This window comes from Urocitellus parryii, chromosome 6 (genome assembly GCF_045843805.1).
Source record: "Urocitellus parryii isolate mUroPar1 chromosome 6, mUroPar1.hap1, whole genome shotgun sequence".
In the NCBI taxonomy this organism is placed as follows: domain Eukaryota; kingdom Metazoa; phylum Chordata; class Mammalia; order Rodentia; family Sciuridae; genus Urocitellus; species Urocitellus parryii.
The window spans coordinates 10,270,324-10,290,318 of NC_135536.1; the positions used below are offsets into that span (position 1 = coordinate 10,270,324).

The 19,995-nt window shown below is 51.5% G+C and overlaps 1 protein-coding gene across 2 annotated transcripts in view; it reads left to right on the plus strand.

Moving 5' to 3' along the window:
• The window catches only part of Clmn (calmin), an 88,079-nt gene extending 73,173 nt beyond the window's left edge, over positions 1–14,906 (plus strand). Inside the window, exons 9-14 of one of the 2 annotated variants that reach the window (XM_026411776.2) lie at positions 3,556–5,196; positions 8,329–8,525; positions 11,933–11,993; positions 12,651–12,721; positions 13,111–13,207; positions 14,734–14,906. In XM_026411776.2, coding sequence (XP_026267561.2) covers positions 3,556–5,196; positions 8,329–8,525; positions 11,933–11,993; positions 12,651–12,721; positions 13,111–13,207; positions 14,734–14,898 — 2,232 coding nt within the window. In that variant the 3' untranslated portion in view covers positions 14,899–14,906. Of the gene's footprint in view, positions 1–3,555; positions 5,197–8,328; positions 8,526–11,932; positions 11,994–12,650; positions 12,722–13,110; positions 13,208–14,729 lie in introns of both variants that reach the window. The other variant, XM_026411777.2, reaches the window with a different exon arrangement.
• The last annotated feature ends 5,089 nt before the right edge of the window (positions 14,907–19,995 follow it).

A 19,995-nucleotide genomic window follows, 5' to 3' on the forward strand; every position in this document is an offset into this window, starting at 1 on the left:
ATAGCCACAGCCTTGTGAATTCATCCATTCTTTACTGGATGTGGAGTGCTGGCTCAGGGGACTCAGCAAGGAGCTGGACCAGGCTGAGGGTGCAGCTCCTTGGTAGAGTGCTTGCCCAGCATGCACCAGGCCCTGGATTCCACCCCCAGATGGATAGATACATAGTCATACATCATACATTCAGGCATACCATTGGACAGATGAGGTCCCTAACTTTGTGTAGCTTGGTTCCATAGGGAAAATCATTAATGGGTCAGCAAACACATTATTATATCAAGCAGTTGTAAATATAAACAGAAAAGAAGAGATGCATAAAGAGTTAAAGAATGCTTGTAGGAAAGGGGGACGGACTGCTCTTTTTGCCGGATACTGATTATTTTACTGTGCCCCTGTGTTTCCAGGCCATTCCTGCCATCCAGCCTGGTTCAGAATCAGTAGCCTCTTCTTATAGATGGGACTATGGGTGCTCAGAGAGGGTTAAACGTCTCCCCAGGGTCACTCAGCTATTAAGTACAAAGTCTGAGGTTACAAAGCTGAGTCTGTTAGGTCCCTCACAACATGCATCTGAGGCTGGCACCCCATTTCCCACTGAAGAGCCTCACCAGGTGCTGTGGCTGTCATCCCATCCGTCCTAGCACCCTGGAATACTTCCCAGGGCAGTAATGCCACTGTTGCTGTTTGGAGCCCTGTGACCTCGGGCTGGCTACTCAGCTTCCCTGACATCTGCATCAGATGCCAACTGTAAAGTGGAGATTTTACCCACATTTCGGGGCCGTGTGAAGAATAACTAGACTGTTCCCAGCCTTGGGCCTGACACAACAGTGGACGTTCCGCGTGGAGCAGTGATAATTATTTTTGCAATTCAGTTTTCCTGGCCCTTTATTAAATTCCAAATACCAGGCCTCAGGGCATTCCTTAATCCTGACCTCTTAATCAGGAGGCAGAATTTGAAATCAACTCAGACTTAGTGGTGTTTGTGTGAATCAAGGCCGCAGTCAGGATTCAGCCCAGCTGACACTTGGGTGTCCCCAGTGCTGGCATCAGAGACGCAGCTGAGAATAGAGAAGTTAAAGAACAATTCCTGGGGAAACTCGTCTTGGGTCACAGGACACAGTGCTTCACTGCAAAGCAATCGTTTACACCCTCAAGGGACACAGATGAGAATTCTCAGCTCACCAGACGTCCCTGAGCTGGGCCTTCACGATGCCACACTCACCCAGCGCTGGCCACAGACGAGGTGCTGTGCCTCACTCCATGGCCCCGAATATGGTTTCTTTGGGTGCATATACCATACGGACTTGAGAAGAATGTGTCTTAGGCAGTTAAAGAATTAACATTCTTTAATATACTGCTCATGCGTGAATATGCTGTTCTAATAGTCCATCTGCAGACTGATTCTTTTTTATGCATTTCTGTCAGTTAGAACAGGAAAGAAGTGTTTGGCAGTCTCCAACTAGGTCTGCAGACTTGCTTGTCTCAGTTTGGTCGGGTTTTGCCTTCTGTGTGTGGGTACTGTGCTATTTGGTGTGTTGACGTTTAGGGCCCTTGTATCTTCCTAATCACTTGACACCTCTGTTTTTATGACATTTCTCTCTGTCTTGAGGTATGCTTTTTCTGATGTAGTCATAGCTTTCTTGTGATTAGTGTTATATGATATTTTTCCATCTTTTTTCCTTTCATGGATATGAGCACTTGCACTAAAGTATGTTTCATATAAACAGCATACGGCTGAGTCTTATTTCTTATCCATCTGACAAGCTGTTTCATTTAATCAGTGCATTTTCTGTCCTGCTACATGGTTTTAATCTACCATCTGGATCACCCTTTTCCATTGATCCCATCTGTTCTGTGTTCCTTTGTTCTTCCTAACTACTCTTTTTTTTTTTTTTTTTTTAATTACACAACCGTTTTTTGGTGTCCATTTTCTCTCCTCCTTGGGCCTGGTAGCCACATCTCCTTGATGAATCATTTTATCATTTTAACAACTTGATGAATCAGTTGCTCTAGGGATTGTAATGCTCATCATTTAACCTACCTTAAATGACTATCACACACTTCAGATACAGTGCATCTTGTATGTCTCTAAATGCAACAGTGTAACTCCATTTCTTTACCCTTTAACTTTCCTTTACTTATTTATCCATTTTAGTTCACAATACTTTGTTATTTTTGCTTTAAACAGTAGACTTTTGAAGAAACTGTATACATAGTCTTTTCCATCACGTACGTTTACTCTTTCAGGTACTTTTTCCCTTCAGATCCGGGCTTCTGTCTCTAATCATTTCCCCTCAGCATGAAGAACTTCCTTTGTTTGTCTCGAATGTAGATTAAAGGGTTATTCCAGAGTCTTTTCTTTTGCTAATTCTTACACTGGGTCATTGGTGGTTCTACTTCTAGTGCCTATTGCTTCTCTTGATTATAGGTTTTATTTTCATGATCCTTCAGGAATTTAAAAAAAATTTTTATACCAGACCTAAAATATAAAAGGATAGTAGAGATTGAAGTAGATAACATTTTTTTCCTCTATTACTCTGTTTTCTGTTGATATAATAAAATAACTGAGGCTAGGTAGTATGCCCAGGAAAGAGATTTAATTCACAGTCTCGGATGTTCAAGGGCATGGAGCATCAGTTGGCTCTGGTGAGGACCATCATGGTGGAAGTGTGTGCCAGAGAGACCACATTCTGAGATAGCAAGCCAGAGAGTGATTCAGGGGTCAGGCCTGCTCTTTTAGAACACTCACTCCCTTGGGAACCACCTGGGGTCTGATGAGAGCTACATCAGTTCCCTCTGAGGGCAATACCCATGGCAGTGGAGGCAGCCCTTTCCCAGTCAAGCCCCCGGAACAAGCAGTTGAGCATTTTGACTGTATCAGGAAGTGATAGGAGCAGCTCTGTTACAGTCTTATTTCATTTCAGTTCTCTGATTTCACATTTATTTGAGGGTGAGGTCAGTGTGCACAGTCTCCCTCTACCAGGGCCTGGGAGGCCAATCTGTAGTACCACCAAGAGTCTCTCCTCTTCAGCCTGGCCCCTGGCTGACTCTTACACGCTAAAACTCCTATGCGGGACCAGAAGCATATGACAGGAAGTCATTTTGTGGTTTTAGCCCTTCCAGATTTAGTCTCCCACTCCAGCCCTCCCAGTCTGTAAAATCTGGTCCATCGTGCCTCAGCTCAGAGGGTTAGTGGCCCACCAGTGCACACCCAGACTGGGCCGGTGGTCCAGTGGCATGATGTAGCTGAGAGTCTCTGCTCACTTAAGAAGTGCCCAGCCCTCCCTGGAGATTAGCACACTGAGATTTCCTTGTATCCATAGCTTTACTATTTTATATTTATTTTATTTTTTATTTATTTGACATTGCCACACTTCGGTAGGAACAAAAGTCTTGTAGCCATTTATATCTTAATCAGAACACTTTGTCAAAGTGGCTGTGTGTATGTGTGTGTGTGTGTGTGTGTGTGTGTGTGTGTGTGTGTGTGTTGAGAGGGGGATATAGATTGTACTTAAACTTTGAGGTTGAATTGATTTCATGTTGTCCTCTGATTCTTTGCAGGAAGACTTTGTGGATCTAGATAAAGAAGACCCCATTGAGTCCACCTTTGTCCGCATCAAAGAAACGCCCCCTGAGCAGGAAAGCAAAGTCCTCCTCCTGACTGAGAATGGGGAGCAGGCCTACACTGTCAACCATGAAACCAGCCACCCGCCACCCACCAAGGTCTTTGTCTGTGACCAGCCAGAGAACACAAGGGGATTCTGCCTGGGTGGCATGTCCAGCCGCGCACTGTCCTCCGAAAGCTCCACTGATTTCATGCAGCAGTTCATCGACCAAGTCCTCCAGGGGAGCCCAGGGAAGTTGAGTAGCACCAGTGAGCCAGCTCCGGAATCTTCCATCTTGTCCACCAGAAAGGAGGGCCGGAGGTCCAACTCTTTGCCAATCAAGAAAACTGTCCACTTTGAGGCTGACACCTATAAAGACGCCTCCTGCAGCAATGACCCTCTCTACGGTCCCGAACTCAGCTTTGAAGAGAGCCCGAGTGCCACCCAGGAGCTGCCGAAGCAGGACGAACAAGCCTCATCCATCCAAGTGGCCCAGGAAAAGAAGCCAACGCAGGAACCCTCAGCTGTCCCGGGAGCAGCTTCCACCAGGGTCCCCGGGGACTTGCCAGGGGCAGACGATCATGCTCAACCCTCCCAGCATCCCTCCTCCTGTAACGGTGCTGTCGAGGGTCCCCCTGGCCTCAGGGAGGAGGGTCATTCTCCTCCCCACCCTGGAGAAAACACCATCTTGGCCAGTGCCCAGGAGGTCAAGGTGAAGCTGCTGACCGTGGAAGCTGTGGATAAGGAGGACTATTTTGAAGGCATCCCCTTGAAAGCTTCGAAATTTAACAGCGACCTCGTCGATTTCGCTTCTACCAGCCAAGTTTTCCCTGAGGCCCCTTTGCCCCAGGAGAAGACACCCGCCGAGGAGGTGGCCGCTGACACTCCTGCTGAAAAGCTAGGCAAGAAGAGGGGCAAGTCCGCCCACACCAGGAGGGAGTCGCCCGAGCCCCAGGTCAAGCGTGACAGGCAGGAGCCTCCCAAGGGCTCCGAGCAGGAGGCACAAGTCCACTCTTTGGCCCCGGACGAGACACCTGTGGATAAAAAGCCAGAGGTGTTTGAGAAGGCCAAGAGAAAGTCCACCCGGAGTCTCAGGGAGGAAGAGGGGGAAGCCGAAGGCCTCCCGGGGGTGGTGGAAGAATTGCCTTCCAACCCCCCGAGTGGCAGTGTCAGCCTGGAGACCCTCAGGAGCCACAGCGAAGAAGGCCTGGATTTCAAGCCCTCTCCGCCCCTCTCCAAGATTTCTGTCATTCCCCACGACCTTTTCTACTACCCGCATTACGAGGTGCCGCTGGCCGCGGTTCTGGAGGCCTATGCGGAAGGCACGGAGGACTTGAAAAGCGAAGATGTGGACCTGGACGAGCCGGAGGGCTACCCCCACGAGCTGGACCCCAGGAACAAGGAGGCCGCCAGCGCCCAGAGCAGCTGCACTCTCTCCACGCTGGTTGGGGTCCTCCCCAGTGCCAGCACCCATGCGTCCTATGTCAATGGGAACGCTGCAGGGACCATGCCAGCCGCAGAACCCAGTCCCCTGCCCCCCAACAAGGACCACCAGCCAAGAGAGACCAAAGAGAGTGGCCCTGAGGAGAGCCCTCAGGTACTTGATCATGGGTTGGGGAGTCCTGGCTCCTGCCTGGGGAAATTCTGTACTTGTTTCTCCATGACATGGGCAAGGAGGTTCCCCTTGTGGGCACCCCAGGGCACTAAATCAAAGGGGAAGCACTTTTGTGAGTCTCAGGCAAGTGCCAGGTTGACACCTGAGAGGGGGAACCCCTCTTAAAATTTTGTACCATTGTCACCTCGCTGGCCTTATCCACCTTACCCCAATCCTGGCCCTAGTCGCAGGTCTGTAAAAGGATCATGAAGGTCACTTGTGAGGGTCCAGCAAGGTAGAGGCAGTAATGATTATACAAATAGCAACTGTAGCCAAGAGGGAAGCTGTGTTGGTGAACTGCAGTGCCCTTCCCCTGCAGCCACCTAGGGAGGACAGGGACAGCTCTCCCTGACCCCAGCCGTGATTTGCAGGGCCTTTGGCACATTCAGCACTACCCTGCAGTTCCTGTGGCCTGGAATGGGCTGTGTCCACGGGAAGGAGGCCTCTCGCTCTTGAGCTTGAGCAGCTGGACACACACTTGTCCACCACTCATCCACTCCATCAGGCCCAGCAGCTCAAGAGGCACAGGGGTGCGCAGGGAGCAGCATGTGGGGCCCTCTGGGGAGTGGGCAGGGGCAGAGAATCAGGGGAGGGGAGGGTCTTCCTGCAGATGCCGGTGATAGGAATGCAGCACTGCGGTCCAGGGAGGCCAGAGAGAGCATTGCAAGCCAGCTGGCTGGGTCCCCAAGGGATACCCAAGGGATAGGCTTGGGCTCAGCCCTCACCCAGCTCACCTGTCACCCAGTCCGCCCCTGTGGACAGCAATGTCAACACTGCCAAAAAAAAAAAAAAGGAGAATTCTGCCTGTACTGTTAGATGTGGGGGACATAGAGGCCCCCAAGGATTGGATATTAGGGAATGTGGCATCTGGCAGGGGGTGGGGGTGGAGCTGCAGGGGGTTCTGAGTGGATAATGGTCCCCTGGTGCTGGAAGCTGGGTGGGAACGTGACCAGCTAGTCCAGTTGCTTTAGTGCCCCCTGTGCCCCTTGTCTCTCCCCAGGCTCTCACCTCTTCCTCCCTCCCAGTCCAGCCTTCCCACAGCCCGCCAAGGGGCGATTCCAAAACACTGTCTCAGCATCCCCTCACTCCCCTCTCCTGTCTCCAGGGTCAGTCCAGACTCCTAGATGACCCCGAGACTCTGCCCTCTCCAGCCTGCCACTTCCCACACCCCCAGACCTGCCTTCCTGTCCAGCCAGGCCAGCCCTGCAGAATCCCAGACACACCACGCTCTGGGCTGGGCTGGCCCCACAGCCTTCCTCAGCTGTCACCCTGCAAAGCCCTGTGCAAAGGACACCTGCTGGAGCCTTCCCAGCCCCTGCCCAGGCGGAGGCGCGGCTCCTGCACCTGCAGCCGGTCACATGTCCTTTGAGTGCTTAGCGGGTTTTCATGGGGTTTGTTCTCCCCCAGGAGCTCATGGGCATCTGTGTATTACTCTCTGACCCTAGACACCAGCATGGTGCAGGGACAAAGGTGTATTGCATGCTGGTTTGGGGCATAGGCAAGTGTCAGGTGGGTGAACGACAGTTCTGCTCAAGAAAGTCCCGGATGGAGCCAGCCTTACCCTCTGGGGAGGGCTACAGGGGGAGGGGGCTTGAGGAGCCTCAGATGGGACTCAGGTGGAAAGCTGCCACACCTGGGGCTTGTTTCATTCAGTTTGCCCCCGGGACAGTGGCGGGGAGAATTCCAGGTGTAGAGGGCAAACGTGGCAGGAGATGGCCGTTTGGGGCAGGGCAGTGAGTGCGCCATCTGTGGGACAGATGGTCCCACAGGGCCAGGGACGCACTGCCCCCAGGGAGAGGAGCCCCACCTGCCTTTCCGACTCTTCCCACTGCTGGAGGCTGACTTCTCTGAAGCCAGCCCTGCCTGTGGGAACCTAAAAAGTCAGTGAGATCCGGCCTTCGTGTCCCCGAGCTGGGGACAGGGAACAATGGGGGCGATTCTTCAGATTGTGTTTGGCCAAAAAGCTCCTTTAGGACAAAAGGTCGGGGTCAGGTGGGGGACCGGGAGAGAGCAGAGTGGCAGCTCTGCCCCATTACTTAGAATGACGACTCAGCGGCGGGACCCTCTCCCTGGCCCCCCGCAGTGCTGGCGGTGGGAATGCCGAAGGCAGACCAGCCCTGCTGTTCCAGCACGTGGGCAGGTTGAGGGAGCCCTGGGGGGGATCATGGAATCAAGTGGAGACGCAGAATCCCCATGGCACTGGTGGTGTGAACTGGGGCACGTCACGCAGCCTCCTGAGCCTGGCCGTCCCTGCAGCTGGGAGCAGGCGTGTGGGGCCCTCTGGGGAGTGGGCAGGGACTGGTATTCACACTCTGGCTCCGCCTCTCCCACAAGCGCCTGCCCACTACCTGAGCTCTCGGCATTTGGCTCCGGAGACAGGGGGTGGATCGTTTGATACCTGGCCCTCAGGTGAACTTGGAGGCTGCCAGCTGCCCTGGTCCCAGGAGGTGGCTCCACAATCCCTGAGCTTCTCTATGTCATGGGACATTGCTGATGGGTTCAGGAGGCTGGTATGACAGTGGTCAGAAGCTCTTCCTTTCCAACTGAGAGCTGGAGATGTGGCACTGCATGGCCCTTGGCCACCGTGGGGTGTCATCCCACAAACTCCGAACTGGCCTGTGTGTACCACTCAAGCTCGCGGCCACCTGTGCACACTTGACCCACCTGACTTCACAGGGAGGAGGATGGTCATGTGGAGGAGTCAACTCCTGCCCCTCTGAGAGACATCTTCTCTAGGAAACCCCCTGGTACAGTGGGAAGAGGTTGGGAGTTGAATATTGTACCCACCTGACAGAAAAGGAAGGCTCTAAGAGAGGTCAGCTGCTCAAGGCCAAAGAGCTGACTAGTGGGATGTGACGTGAGAGCCTCCTGACTCTCAGACCTGCCTTGTTCTCACTCCATCCATTTACCGCCTTTGAATTCCACACAGGCGCAGGAGTTGGGGTGGGTTCTCTCAGGGGCAGAGGGTGCTGGAGGGAGATTACTGGGTATTGTGGCTGGGCTGGGACACTGCTCGGTGATGTCATCTGCTCTGGCAGGAAATTTGACTTGTTTGGGGGCTCTTTTGTCTTCTAGTCCCAAGGATCCCCACGCCCAGAAAATATAGCAAACCCGTTAGAAGTAAAGGTCCAGGAAGAGCCAACCAGCAGTAAGAAGAAGGAGAAAAGGAAGCACATGGACCCTGAAGAAGGCTCGTTATTTATAGCACCTGGAACCGTTCGGTCCTCAGAGGACCTAGAAGAAGACGCTGGCGACCACAAAGTCCCTTCCAGGTATTTGACTAAAAATCTTTTCACCCTAGAGATGGAGCCAGAGAGTCGCTGTCTGTACTCATTCCGTTTGCAGCTTTCGATTTTGGGGGGTTCAGGGGTGGCACTGGGCGAGGGTCCAGAAATACAGAGTCAGCAAAGTCCCGGTTCTCCGCACCTGGGCTCCCTTGCCTGCCTGTCACCAGAGCTTGTCAGGAGCAGGACCGGCAGGGCACGTGCTTGCCCTCCCTCCCCACTCTGCTGTTTGGGTGGAAACAGCCATGGGCCCAAAATGGCCCTACCCGGCCAGGGCTGGTGGGAAAGTGATGAACTTGGAGGCTGCCCGCTGCCCTGGTCCCAGATAGCCATTGGGCCAGGTGGAGCCCGACTTCCCATTCCACCCTACTGACTTGGAGCTTGTGACCTCTGTCCTGGTCACATAGAAGCTAGACGTGGATGTTAGTATTCTGGTGGTTGGGATGTTTGATTTTTCTTGGAGCAAGGAAGGAGCAGAAGGATGACGAGCCTCAGATGATCTATAGGAGCTCACAGCACCCACCTGCCCGGTCACTCCAAGGCTGCTAGAGGAGCCAGATGTGTCACAGGGATAATGTGTCTCTGCTGTCAGAAGACCCGGGTGTCTCCCGGTCCCCTCCCCGTCATCACAGAGTCACTGTTTCCCAAGCCCACTGCGTGCAGGGCCTTCACACAGCCTTCCTCGTTCGTTCTCACGTCGCCACCCAAGGCCTGTGGGTGGGCTGGTGCTTCGCAATGGCAGACAGGGAATCTTGGACCTTGTAAACTCCCCAGGGCCTCTGGGCTTAGGCAATGGCAGCGCCGGGCTCTGAGACCAGAACCGCCGACTCCACGGTCCACATTTCTCCTCTGGCCCCTGTTCTCCAGGAGGCGGGAGTGGTCTTGGCCAATCAGGAAAATTATGGAGTCATGCATTTGGGGAGCCTGCTGGGGGCCAGAGGAAGAGCCACGGGTGCCCAGGGCTCCAGGTCCACTCTGCTTGGCTTCTGGGCCTGGGATGTGGGGAAACAGAGGCAGCCGTGAAACAAACAGCCAGAGCAAACAGCCAGCAGCAGGCACCTCAGGCTGTGAAGGGAAGGAGGTGGGAGGGGAGCCGGGTGCGGGGGCAAAGCCAACTCCCTGGACATGCGCCGTGTCCATTGGTAGCACAGGTGAAGCCCAGGGAAAAGGAGCCAGGACAGACAGGGAGGGGAAGCTGTCGTTTCAGGGCCCCATCTCCTTGCCCAGGGCAGAGGTCCTTCCCCCTTACCCAGGCACAGCAGTGGCCAAGCTCGAATGCTAACGAAGTGTGTTAGCCCAGGTGGAAGTTGAGTCCCAAGTGCAAGCAAAGGTGAGAGCCCAGAGCCCTCCACCTGCTGCTCCAGGGTAGGAGACGCCACCCCTCCTGGACACCCAGGAACACTGATCTGCAGCGAGGTCAGCCCCTGGCTCCACGTTACTGAATGGGACCGTGTTCTGGGCGCCTCTCCCCCGGTGCAGGGTGTTTTTCTGGCCATCTCTCATTCTGTCTCTCTTGGGCCTCCCCACTGGACAAGGCAGAGAGGCCCATTGTTTCAGAGCCTGCAGGACCCAAGTGATCTCTGTTTCCATCCACCCTGTACCAGGCACCTGGCTGTAGTTCAGTTTCTTGACTGAGCCCCTCTCCAGGCTCCTTGAGTGACTTTCCCTCTGTCTGGAACGCTGGCACCTACCTGTCCCCTGGCTTACTGCATCTCAGCCTTGGTTCTCAGCTCCACCTGCCTCTCCCTCCAAGAAGATCCCCTCTATATGTTCCTCTAGCCTCCTCTTTTTCCTCACTGTGCAGAGCCGAACTGTGATTTCCATAGTCACCTGTGTGTAAGAATGTCTTTAATCCTCCCCAGTCATCTCCTTAAAGAGAGATGTATAGAGAGCCCAGCCCCAGTAGTTAGTTAGCACAGGCACTGGCTTGTGGTTGGCATTCACTGAAATCCTTTGGGTAGAAGATTAAGGAAATAGGCACTCGCTTGATGAATGAGCTCTCTTGTCTTCTCTTGGCTCCTGGAGGGCAGGGAGGGTGGGTTCTGAGCACCTAGCCTGGTTCCTGGCACACAGTAGGATCTCGATAAGTATTTGCTTAAAGAATGAAGATCAGGATTCAAACCTACTATAAATGAATCTCAAAATATCTAAAAGGAAACTTGCTGCAAGCGCCAGGGCACGGAGGAGGGTCCCTTCCTGATCCGGAGGTGCCCCCTTATTAGAAAACACCACAGATACACGTGCAGGGCACGTCTGCCTCTCCAGGCCTGCAGTGTCAGGGTCAGCTCTGTTTGAGGCACCACTGGGGTCTGGGCACCAGAGTGGGTTTTTGTCTTTGTAGGTATATTTTACTTTATTTCTGTGCTGTGACACCAGCCAGAAAAAAAGTAGCAGTTTTTAGATGGAATTACAAGGACTATGGTTTCCCTGAGCCTAACGCGGGCCTAGTATGTAATAAGCATAACTCCTAGCTGCAGATGTACCCAGTGCGGAGCAAGGCAGGGTTTCCAGGACAGCAGTGGGCAGGAATGCCAAAGCTGCTGAGTGTCAAATTGCCCAGAAATAAACTCTTGAGACAAATACATTTTCCCCAGACCCCCAGGAGGTCACTCAGGGGGCTTGAATTAAGGAAACTGAGTTGACTCTCTATGCTGAGGTCCACAGCTCCGAACCAACACCTGGCACCAAAACAGGATCCCATGCTCAGAGCTCATGAGCCCACCAGCACCATTGGCTCTGCAGAGTAGGCAGGATGGGAATGATGATCCCTTTACAGAGGAGGAACGTTGATCAGAGATACAAGTCTGTGGCTGGCATTGCCAGCTAACCTGCTAGGAGCCTAGGTGACAGCCCAGGCCTCCCTTGCCACAGCCCTCAGTGAGCCACCTGTGTTTCAAGGACAGAGGCCCATCCGCCCCCCGCCCCCCCCCCCCGGCCGCAAAGTTTTGGTGGGAACATTTGCCTGCTTGTACATGAGGGGAAAGGGGCACACCCAGGACCAGGCTGCAAGAGCATCGCTCTGAGTGGGAAGGAGGGCTGGAGGGCCCAGATCCCGGGTGAGGCCCGAGGCTATCTAACCTACAGAGGATCCAGGCGGGCCCCAGGACCTCAGGGTGCTTGGACCCAGAAAGCCAGGATTGCTAAGTGGCCTGCTTTCCAGTAAGCATCCTGGCGGTGTGGCTCTGTAGTCCGTGTGTCTCTGTGTCCGACTCACTGTGCATAAGCACCCACCCACAAAGTGGGCATGTTGGATAAAAGTTGTCATTTCTGTCCCTCGGTCTGAAGTCGCCACTTGCCTGAGTGCACGCAGGGACAACTGGGGCTGGGGGTAACCATGTCACAAGCCTCGGGGAGTTCTGGGTGGTGTCAATTTAAAACATGTCTTTGTTTTTCAGGACTAGTCACAGTGACTCCAGTATTTACATTCGACGCCATACTAATAGGTCTTTGGAATCGGTTAGTATGTGAATTTCTTCTTCCCCTCGGTCCCTGCTAATTAATCAATTCCTTTCCACCCTTCCTCCTCCCAGGCCTAGAGCTTTGAAATCAGTGATGAGCAACAACTATACTTTTGGATAGAAGACAAACACATTGAAACCTTGTCATTAAGCACAGTCCAATTGGATGTCCAGTTTGGGCGATAAGGGATGTAAATAAAGTGATGATTTTAAAGCCCAAAGGCCTCTTTGTTATAAAAAAAAAAAAAAAAAGGAAAGAAAGAAAAAGAAAAAACCACACATCCGAGACGCCTCCCTAGACCCAGCACACACACACCTAGAAAGATCCCATTCAATGACAGGGACATAACATAGATAGAGGTCCCTCTTGACATTTGCAGATACCAGCCTCAAATTTTGGGGACCCACAGCAGCCCAGCTCCGCAGCACACCTGGAAGGGGTTATGGGTGGCGGGAGGCCCGATCACCCTGGAGGGCGTGGGGAAGTGGTGGGAGAATGTTGACTGTTTAGCAGTTTGATTTTGGAATTAGCTGTTTGCAGTATCGAGAAAAGCCTGGCACCCTTGACTTTGTTTGAAATCATCTTATTTTCTGTTTCAGAGATTTCATCTTTACTAATTGGGTTGCGGGGTTTTGTTTATAAATTTCACTGTAGGATCATTTTAGCTATGTTCAATTGAGGAATGCAGCAGATCTGGATGACAGAAGAAACCGAATGTTAACCAGGTTGGTGGCTTCGTTCTGCTGCAAGTTTGGTGGGGTTAAAAAAAATGTCTTTAATGAAGCATAGCCTACCTGATGGGGTGGAGATTTTATTTTCCTACTGTGCTTTGTGGATCATAGTAATAATAACTTGAAAGAATGTAGGAAATACCCGTTCCAGAGGCTCCGAATATAAATTCAGTATGCGTGGGAGGGTGAAGCGGATATTATTGAACAGTGGTGGAGTGTGGTTTAGAAAACCAGTCAGGGCAAAGAGGAGTCTGAGTTAGGAGCCAACAGCTGCAGTTAAATCAAGCAGTGGCAGAAAGGAAGTACCACGGCAGGGCCAGGCAGGAGGAGAGGGGCGGGGGCGTGGCCCCTGACAGCCTGTGTTCATTCTGTCGCCCCTGCAGGTACAATACTCAGAAGCTCACTGAGCTGATTTTACAGTTTTATGGCATCAGAGCAGACATGAAGAGGGAATGCAAACATGCCGGGATGTCCATGAAAGTATTTCTTACTGTTGGAGAACTAGCTAGCCCAATCGAATGTCGCTGAGCTGGCTGAGAAACAGCCCATGTAGAGCCCAGAGAGCAGAAACGATGGCCCCATCCAAGTCACAGTCATACGGGGGCTTTAATTTCTCTCCCTCCCTCCCTCCCTCTCTCTCTCTATCCCCCCAATGGCTTTGACTTGGCCTGGAAGGTTAGATAACTGGAATTGGAAGCTTCTATCTGAATATTGCTCAATCCCCAGGAGCATGGGCCTTAGGACTCCTCCCCTCTGGCTCCTAAAAAAGAAGCAAGGCAAGCTTCCCTTGCTGGCCTGAAATGGAAATGCAAAGTCAAGTTTTTGACTAGGCTGAACACGCTCGTAGGACAACACTTGAGATAGAGCAGCCGAAAGTAAAATCCGAGGGGGGACAGATGCGGGTGTCGTTCACATGTCCACATCAAGCATTTATCACCCTTGAAATTCACTTTTTTCTATAATTTAAAAAAGAGAGGTGCTGTCAGCTGATCATTATCAGCATGTGAATCACTCAGTTTGCTTATTTATTTATTTATCGCCATTTGGAGGATGGAACCTCGGGCCTCACACACTCTAGGCAAACACTGTGCCACGAGGCTGCATCCCAGCCTTTACTTTTCTTATTTTGAGACAGTGTTGCTAAGTGGCACAGGCTGGCCTTGAACTTGGGGTCTTCCTGGTTTAGCCTCCCAGGTCCCTGGGGTTACAGGTGTGCATCCCGTGCTAGATGAATCACTCCACTCACTCGACACCCTCCCCCCACACATCTTTTGTCTCCTCATTTCAGGCTCAGGAAGGGCCTTAGACGCTGCCACTCAGGCACCCCCATCAGCCCCTCCCCCAGGTCAGCTGGACCCTCTCTTCTGCTCTGCCCTAGGCTGGCTCCCACCATCCTGCCAGCCCCCGTGACTTGGCAGGCAAAAGCAAAGTGTCATTTTAAGCCCTGCGTCCTGTAGAATAAAAGAGACACACCTGGCCAAAATCATATCTAATAATTCTCCTAATGGTGATCTTCTAAAGCCAGAAGTGAAACTCAGGGGTGTCTTTACGTGTTTCTGATGGCCGTTCTGAAATCACCTGTCACTGGGGCACTCCGCACTCCTTTTGATGGCCGAGGAGTCCCCTCCATGACTAGAAAGTAACTGGAAGCTGTCAGCACCTCACTCCTTAAGGGGAGCATCCTGAGGACACTGTGATATGAAGGCAGTGTCCCTGGAGAGCTGGGGCAAGTCACTGCCCTCACAAGTCTCAGTATGCCCATCTGTGGGACAGTGCTGACCACTCCTCCCGCTTGGTGCCCAGGAGATGAGCTGGGCAGGTGGAAGCCAGAAGGGCCACCGGGATGACCACCCTCATCCTTGGGTCCATGCCCATGACTTGTGGCCTCCCAGAGTCATCACACCACGTCCTGGGCTCTGGGGCAGTGGGGATGGAGTAGGGGTGTGGGCCACCCTCCTGGGGCCCTGCTACTAACTGTTGTCCCCTGTCTTTCCCTCTGTAGGAAGGCCAAAAATTCTGGAGAAGCCATGTCCCTGGGCAGCCAGAGCCCACAGAGTGACTCCCTGACCCAGTTTGTGCAGCAGCCGGATGTGATGTATTTTATTCTCTTTCTCTGGCTCCTGGTCTACTGCCTCCTGCTCTTCCCGCAGCTGGATGTCAACAGGCTCTGATGTGTGTGTCTGGAGAATAAAAAAGACAGGCCCCTGACCAGGGTGGGGTCTTTTTACTTAATTTTGTTTTGTGTTGGGGGTGGGGCCGCTTCTGCAGGTGGTGGAAGACCTGGGGCAGCCCAGGCCCCGCCCCCTGCTGTCCTGCTTTGCTCCTGTCCTTTCCCCTCCTCGGGGCCTGAGAGCACCTTTCCCCTTTGGCTGTGTGCTCAGAACTCAGGTGGCAGCCGCCTCCCTGGTGAGTCTTGTCCTTGTGCCTTGCTTGATCAGATGGTAAGCATCGTCACCCATATTCAGCCAACACCTGGATCTCGGCTCTCATGCATGCAGGTTTCTCAGGTCCTGGATGAACTCTAGTTACTTACCTCTCGGATGAAGGTCTGCCTGATGAGGAGGAGCGTGGGTCCCCTGGGGACCTTACCTGGAAGAACTTTCCTCCAAGTGCAGGTGTCTGGGTGAAGATGCAAGTATGTGCACCTGCTGCAGTCTGGTGACTGGTTGCATTCTTTGGAGGAACCAAGCAGCACCAAGCTGCTGGCTCCCAGAAAGGGCACAGGGAATGGCAGAATCAAGGAAGAAGACCAAGGCTCTGTTGAGAGCCTCAGCACTTGCATTTCTCACCCTGGTTTTCTTGAAGGGTTGGAGGAGTGAGATGCATTTTTTTTCCTGGTACTGGGGATTGAATCTGAGGGCACTCTGCTGCTGAGCCACACCCCCAGCCCTTTTTATTTTTTTGAGACAGGGTCTTGTGAAGTTGCTGAGGCTGGCCTCCAACTTGTGTTCCTCCTGCCTCAGCCTCCTGAGTTGCTGGGATTTCAGTTGAATGTCACCATACCCAGTTGAGATGTATTTTTAATTTGCTTTTGCATTGATTGGTTGGAGTTAGAACTGTGACTTTTCAAATGAAAATCATATTTTCTGTCAAGTGAAACCTAAGAGGGGCCCATCTAGACAACGTGTTCAAAATAGAGCTCTAGCTGGCTCTCAGCAGACGGAGACCCCACTCCCACTTTGCTGATCTTGTGTGAGACCTCGGGGCCCAGCAGGGCATTGTGAAAGGTCCTGAGGAGCTTGGAGGTGGCCAGGCTAAGAACAAGTGCCCACTGTGCTGCTTAAGAATGCTTTGGGGCATGCTGGCCTCAGAATACCTGCTGTGGCCTTGGCACCGCTTGCCAGCCATCAAAACGGGTTTCTTGAAAAGTCTTTCTGGAAAGCTCCAGAGCCATGATGGAGTAGAGCAAAGCAGGTGGGCTGTAAGAAAAGACAAAGGCACTTCTCCCACCTCCCCCCCATCATATCAGCCTGGTCCTGCTAAGACTCAGGTCAGTGAAGGCTGTTTAAGTTTCCTCTTGCCTCTGCCCTCCCCCTCAAGAGCAAAGTTATGAACTCTTCCTTCCAAAGTTATGAACCCTACTCAGCAAAGGCTCAGGGAGCAGTTTGTCCAGCTGAACCCAGGGAGGCACAGCAGGTTGACCAAGCTCACACAGCCCACCAGGAATAGACTTGTCATGAGCACCCTGATGCCCAGTCCAGAGCTGTCCCTTTTTGCAGGAAACTTCTACTGTGCACATGAATGTCCTGATAAAATGACTAGGGAAAAAATGTTCTCATTCAAGCAAAACCAAATATTTGGGCACCTATCAAACTTTGTTTTGTTATCTTTTAAAAAATATTTTCAACTTCTTTTTGTTGTCTTTTCCATGAGGAAGCTTTGTTTACCTTCAAGCTCAACCCCCATACCTTCTGGAACATTCTTCACACCTGTCAAGGCATGTCATTTGACATACCAGCCTTGCTTTTACTCGGGGAATCCCATTCCTTCCTAGCAGTCCAAGGACTCTCTTCTTTCGAGCAGCAGTCTCAGATACAGAGTTCCAGCAAAACTGAAAGAATTTACACAGCATGGTGGAGACCCTAAGGCCGAAACCCAGCCTCTGTGCCATTCTGCCTCCCTTCCCCCAAAGAATCTCAGCCTTCCAGGCAAAAGCTCTCGGAGCTTGCAGTGTCTCCATCTTGAAGGCCAGGAGCCCGTAGAAAATGAGCTAATTAATGAGCTTCCTGGCATCATCAGAAGTTCAGAGGTACGCATAATAAAGATTATGTGTGTGATATTTTATAACCTGGGGCACCTGGATGTCTCTGCCCAAATTAAATGCCAAAGAAGAGCTGACCCAAATGTGAATCATTTTGTTTCACAGCTCTAGGCCTTGTTCAGAAGCTCTCTGCAGGCTCCCTCCCTCACCTCCTCTTTGAATGTTCTTTAAAACATCTAGTGGCAAGATGCCCAAAACTCATTTGGCTCAGGTTGGCAGTAAACTGATTTTTTAAAGGATAAAAAATTCATTTGAGTATAGGCTTATATGGAAGAAGGTGGTTATAACAGGCTGCTGGACAAGCCACCCCATTCCTTGGAGTTTTTTTTTTTTTAATTAAAAAAAAAAAAAGGACTATCAGGTTTTTAATGAGAACTAGCAGTTTCCTACATTCTAGGCAACTTGCTCCTAGAAGTAACCATTTTGAACACTTTGAGCTGTTCTTCTAATATTTACCTTTGCACTTCTACATAACATGCTTACCCTTTATTCTTTTAATTTATTTAGAAACATCTATTGACCTGCTAATACTGCAGATGGAGGGGACACTCGTGCCGGGACCCTATAGTTAGATCATGTTCTTTGGTGCATTCAGCATTGACACTGCCATGGGCTTGTCAGGGATGTTCACTCCTGAGCCACGTGGTCACTTCAGGTACATGGCCTTCCTAGTCACACTTCCCCCTAGATTCATATTCTCTCTCTGCCCTGCCCCACCCTCCCTCCCTGTCTCTCTTTGGAGTGACATTCTTCAGTAACCTGAGAACAGGAACATGGAAAGTATATTGTTGCAAATATTTTGAGATTTTTTTTGCATGACTTAAAATGCAAAATGCATTTGTGCAAATGTGGCTGAGCAGAGAACTGCAGGTACAAAATACACCCCGCCTCGCCACCTGTGGTTGTTGACTTCTGTGATGCCATTTGGACTCCCGTGTGACTTGGTTTTCTCCTCTCCCTGGAAACACTGAAGAATGCTTTGTTCTTGGTGTCCTGAACTGTCATGATAGTGTCACATCTTTGCTGTTATACTTTGTGCTGAGCCCTAAGGTAAAGGTCTTAAATTTTCTTGAAATTATTTACGTTCTTTCGTTCTGATCTGTCATTCCAATATAGGACCTCTCCAACTAATCTTCTAATGTTTTTACCTTTTTAATTTCTCATCTCTATTTTTTGATTTGCTTTCTGGAAAATATATTCAATTTTATGTTGATTTCCAAAACTGTTCATTGTTCTGGGTTTTGTTTTGTAGTGTTTTGTTCTTGATTCAGGAATACAGATCCTATTGCCCTGTGGATGTTATGATAATAGGTTCTTTTTGTTGGTGTTGTTTTGTTTTGTACTGGGGATTGAATCCAGGCACTTTACCACTGAGTTACATCCCCAAACTTTTTTTTTTTTTTTTTTTTTGAGACAGGGTCTCCTAAGTTCCTGAGGCTGGCCTTGAACTTGTGATCCGCCTGCCTCAGCTTCCTGAGTTGCTGAGATGACAGGTGTGTGCCACCACGCCCGGCCAATAATAGTGTTTGGGAGGAAGTTCTTTTCTGCTCCCTGTATTGCCTTGGCTTCCTCTAAGTTTCCTTCCTCTTGTTTTGGTCTCTGTCTTTATCTTTCATGTTCCAAGTTTTTCTCTAGTATCTGGTGATTCTGTGGATCTATCTGTTCATGTTTAAAAGCGGATGCTCAGGAAGCTGTTTGGAAGCTGTGTGTCAACTAGTGGGTTTTCTCTAGTCCACGAGGACTGGACTTGTCTTTGGAGAATCCTGCATCAGTATTTGCACATCCTTTCTCTGCGGCCTTATCCATTTCTTTAGAGAGCTTTTCACTCTTCCTCTGCCTGGGAAGAGGGACTCACACGGGGCTGCTATTAGTCTATGAAATGCCCTTGTGCAGTTTTAAAAACAGGTGTCCCTCTGGGCAGAAACCACTTAGCCTGACTGACAGAGCATACCCTTTATCCCTTTCTCTGGGAGGGTGCAGCCATGAGGTAGGGCAAAGCTTAAGGGAGAGCACAAGCTGGACTTCAACTCCCGCTTGCCCCCCGGCCTGGGTGTCTGTTCTGTGCCACAGCTGTAAGGCCATCTGCACCCAAGACCCATTGCGGTGCTGGAGTTCTGGCCCAGCAGGCGGTCTCAAGGCCAGTCAGTGGCTAGTCCACTAAGTTGCTCCCACCTTTGCTGTGTGTGGTGTCCCTGGGTTGGAGCTTCTCTTATTTCTCCACGGTGTAGGAGCAGAGGGGACATCTGGCTGCATGGGAGGGACAGGAGGCCTGGAAGTCCATAAATGTGCCTCTCTCCAACCCTGTGTTTCGCCCCCACCTTTCCTGGATGCCGCATGCGGTGGCTCAGTGGCCTCCCCCTAGAGGCACCTGGTAGCCCTCCGCCCTCCTCACTCCCATCAGCTCTGCCCCTGCTGTGGATGGATTGGCGTCCAGGGCCTGCGGCCGCCTTCTCCCACCCTGGATCTTCATGGCTGTGCAGCGGCCTTCCTTGGCTCTTATTTCTGTAGAGTTTCATGACAGAAGAAGTGAGCCCTGTGCTCCGTACACTGTCTTGATCTGCAAACCCCTTTGAATTTCCAGTGGTTGACTCAGTGGCTCGCTGCTCTGCCAGCTGCTCTGTACCTCTCTGCGTCTCCCTGAGGCCATAACAACATCCAGGTTGCTGATCTGTGCGATGCCCAGTACAGGAGAGGGTGAGCTGACCCTCCAGCTCTGCTCAAGGCTGCCATTCAGGTGGCTCTGTCTTCCCCTTCCTTCCCCTGTTTCTGTCACTCAGCCCCAGTGAACCACCCTAGATCTCCGCAACTCACAAGGCCAGGCTGTGTGGTGGTGTTTCCAGGTTTTCTGGAAGTAGACCACGCTGGTGTTTGCCAACGAACAAACAGGGTCCTCTGCGGGCTGGAGTGTGGAACATGAGCCGGATTTCCTCATAGGAGTGTGTGCCACCGCTGGTGATCACAGAGCTGTTGGGGGCAGCCTGGCCACACCTGATCTTTCTGGTCAGAT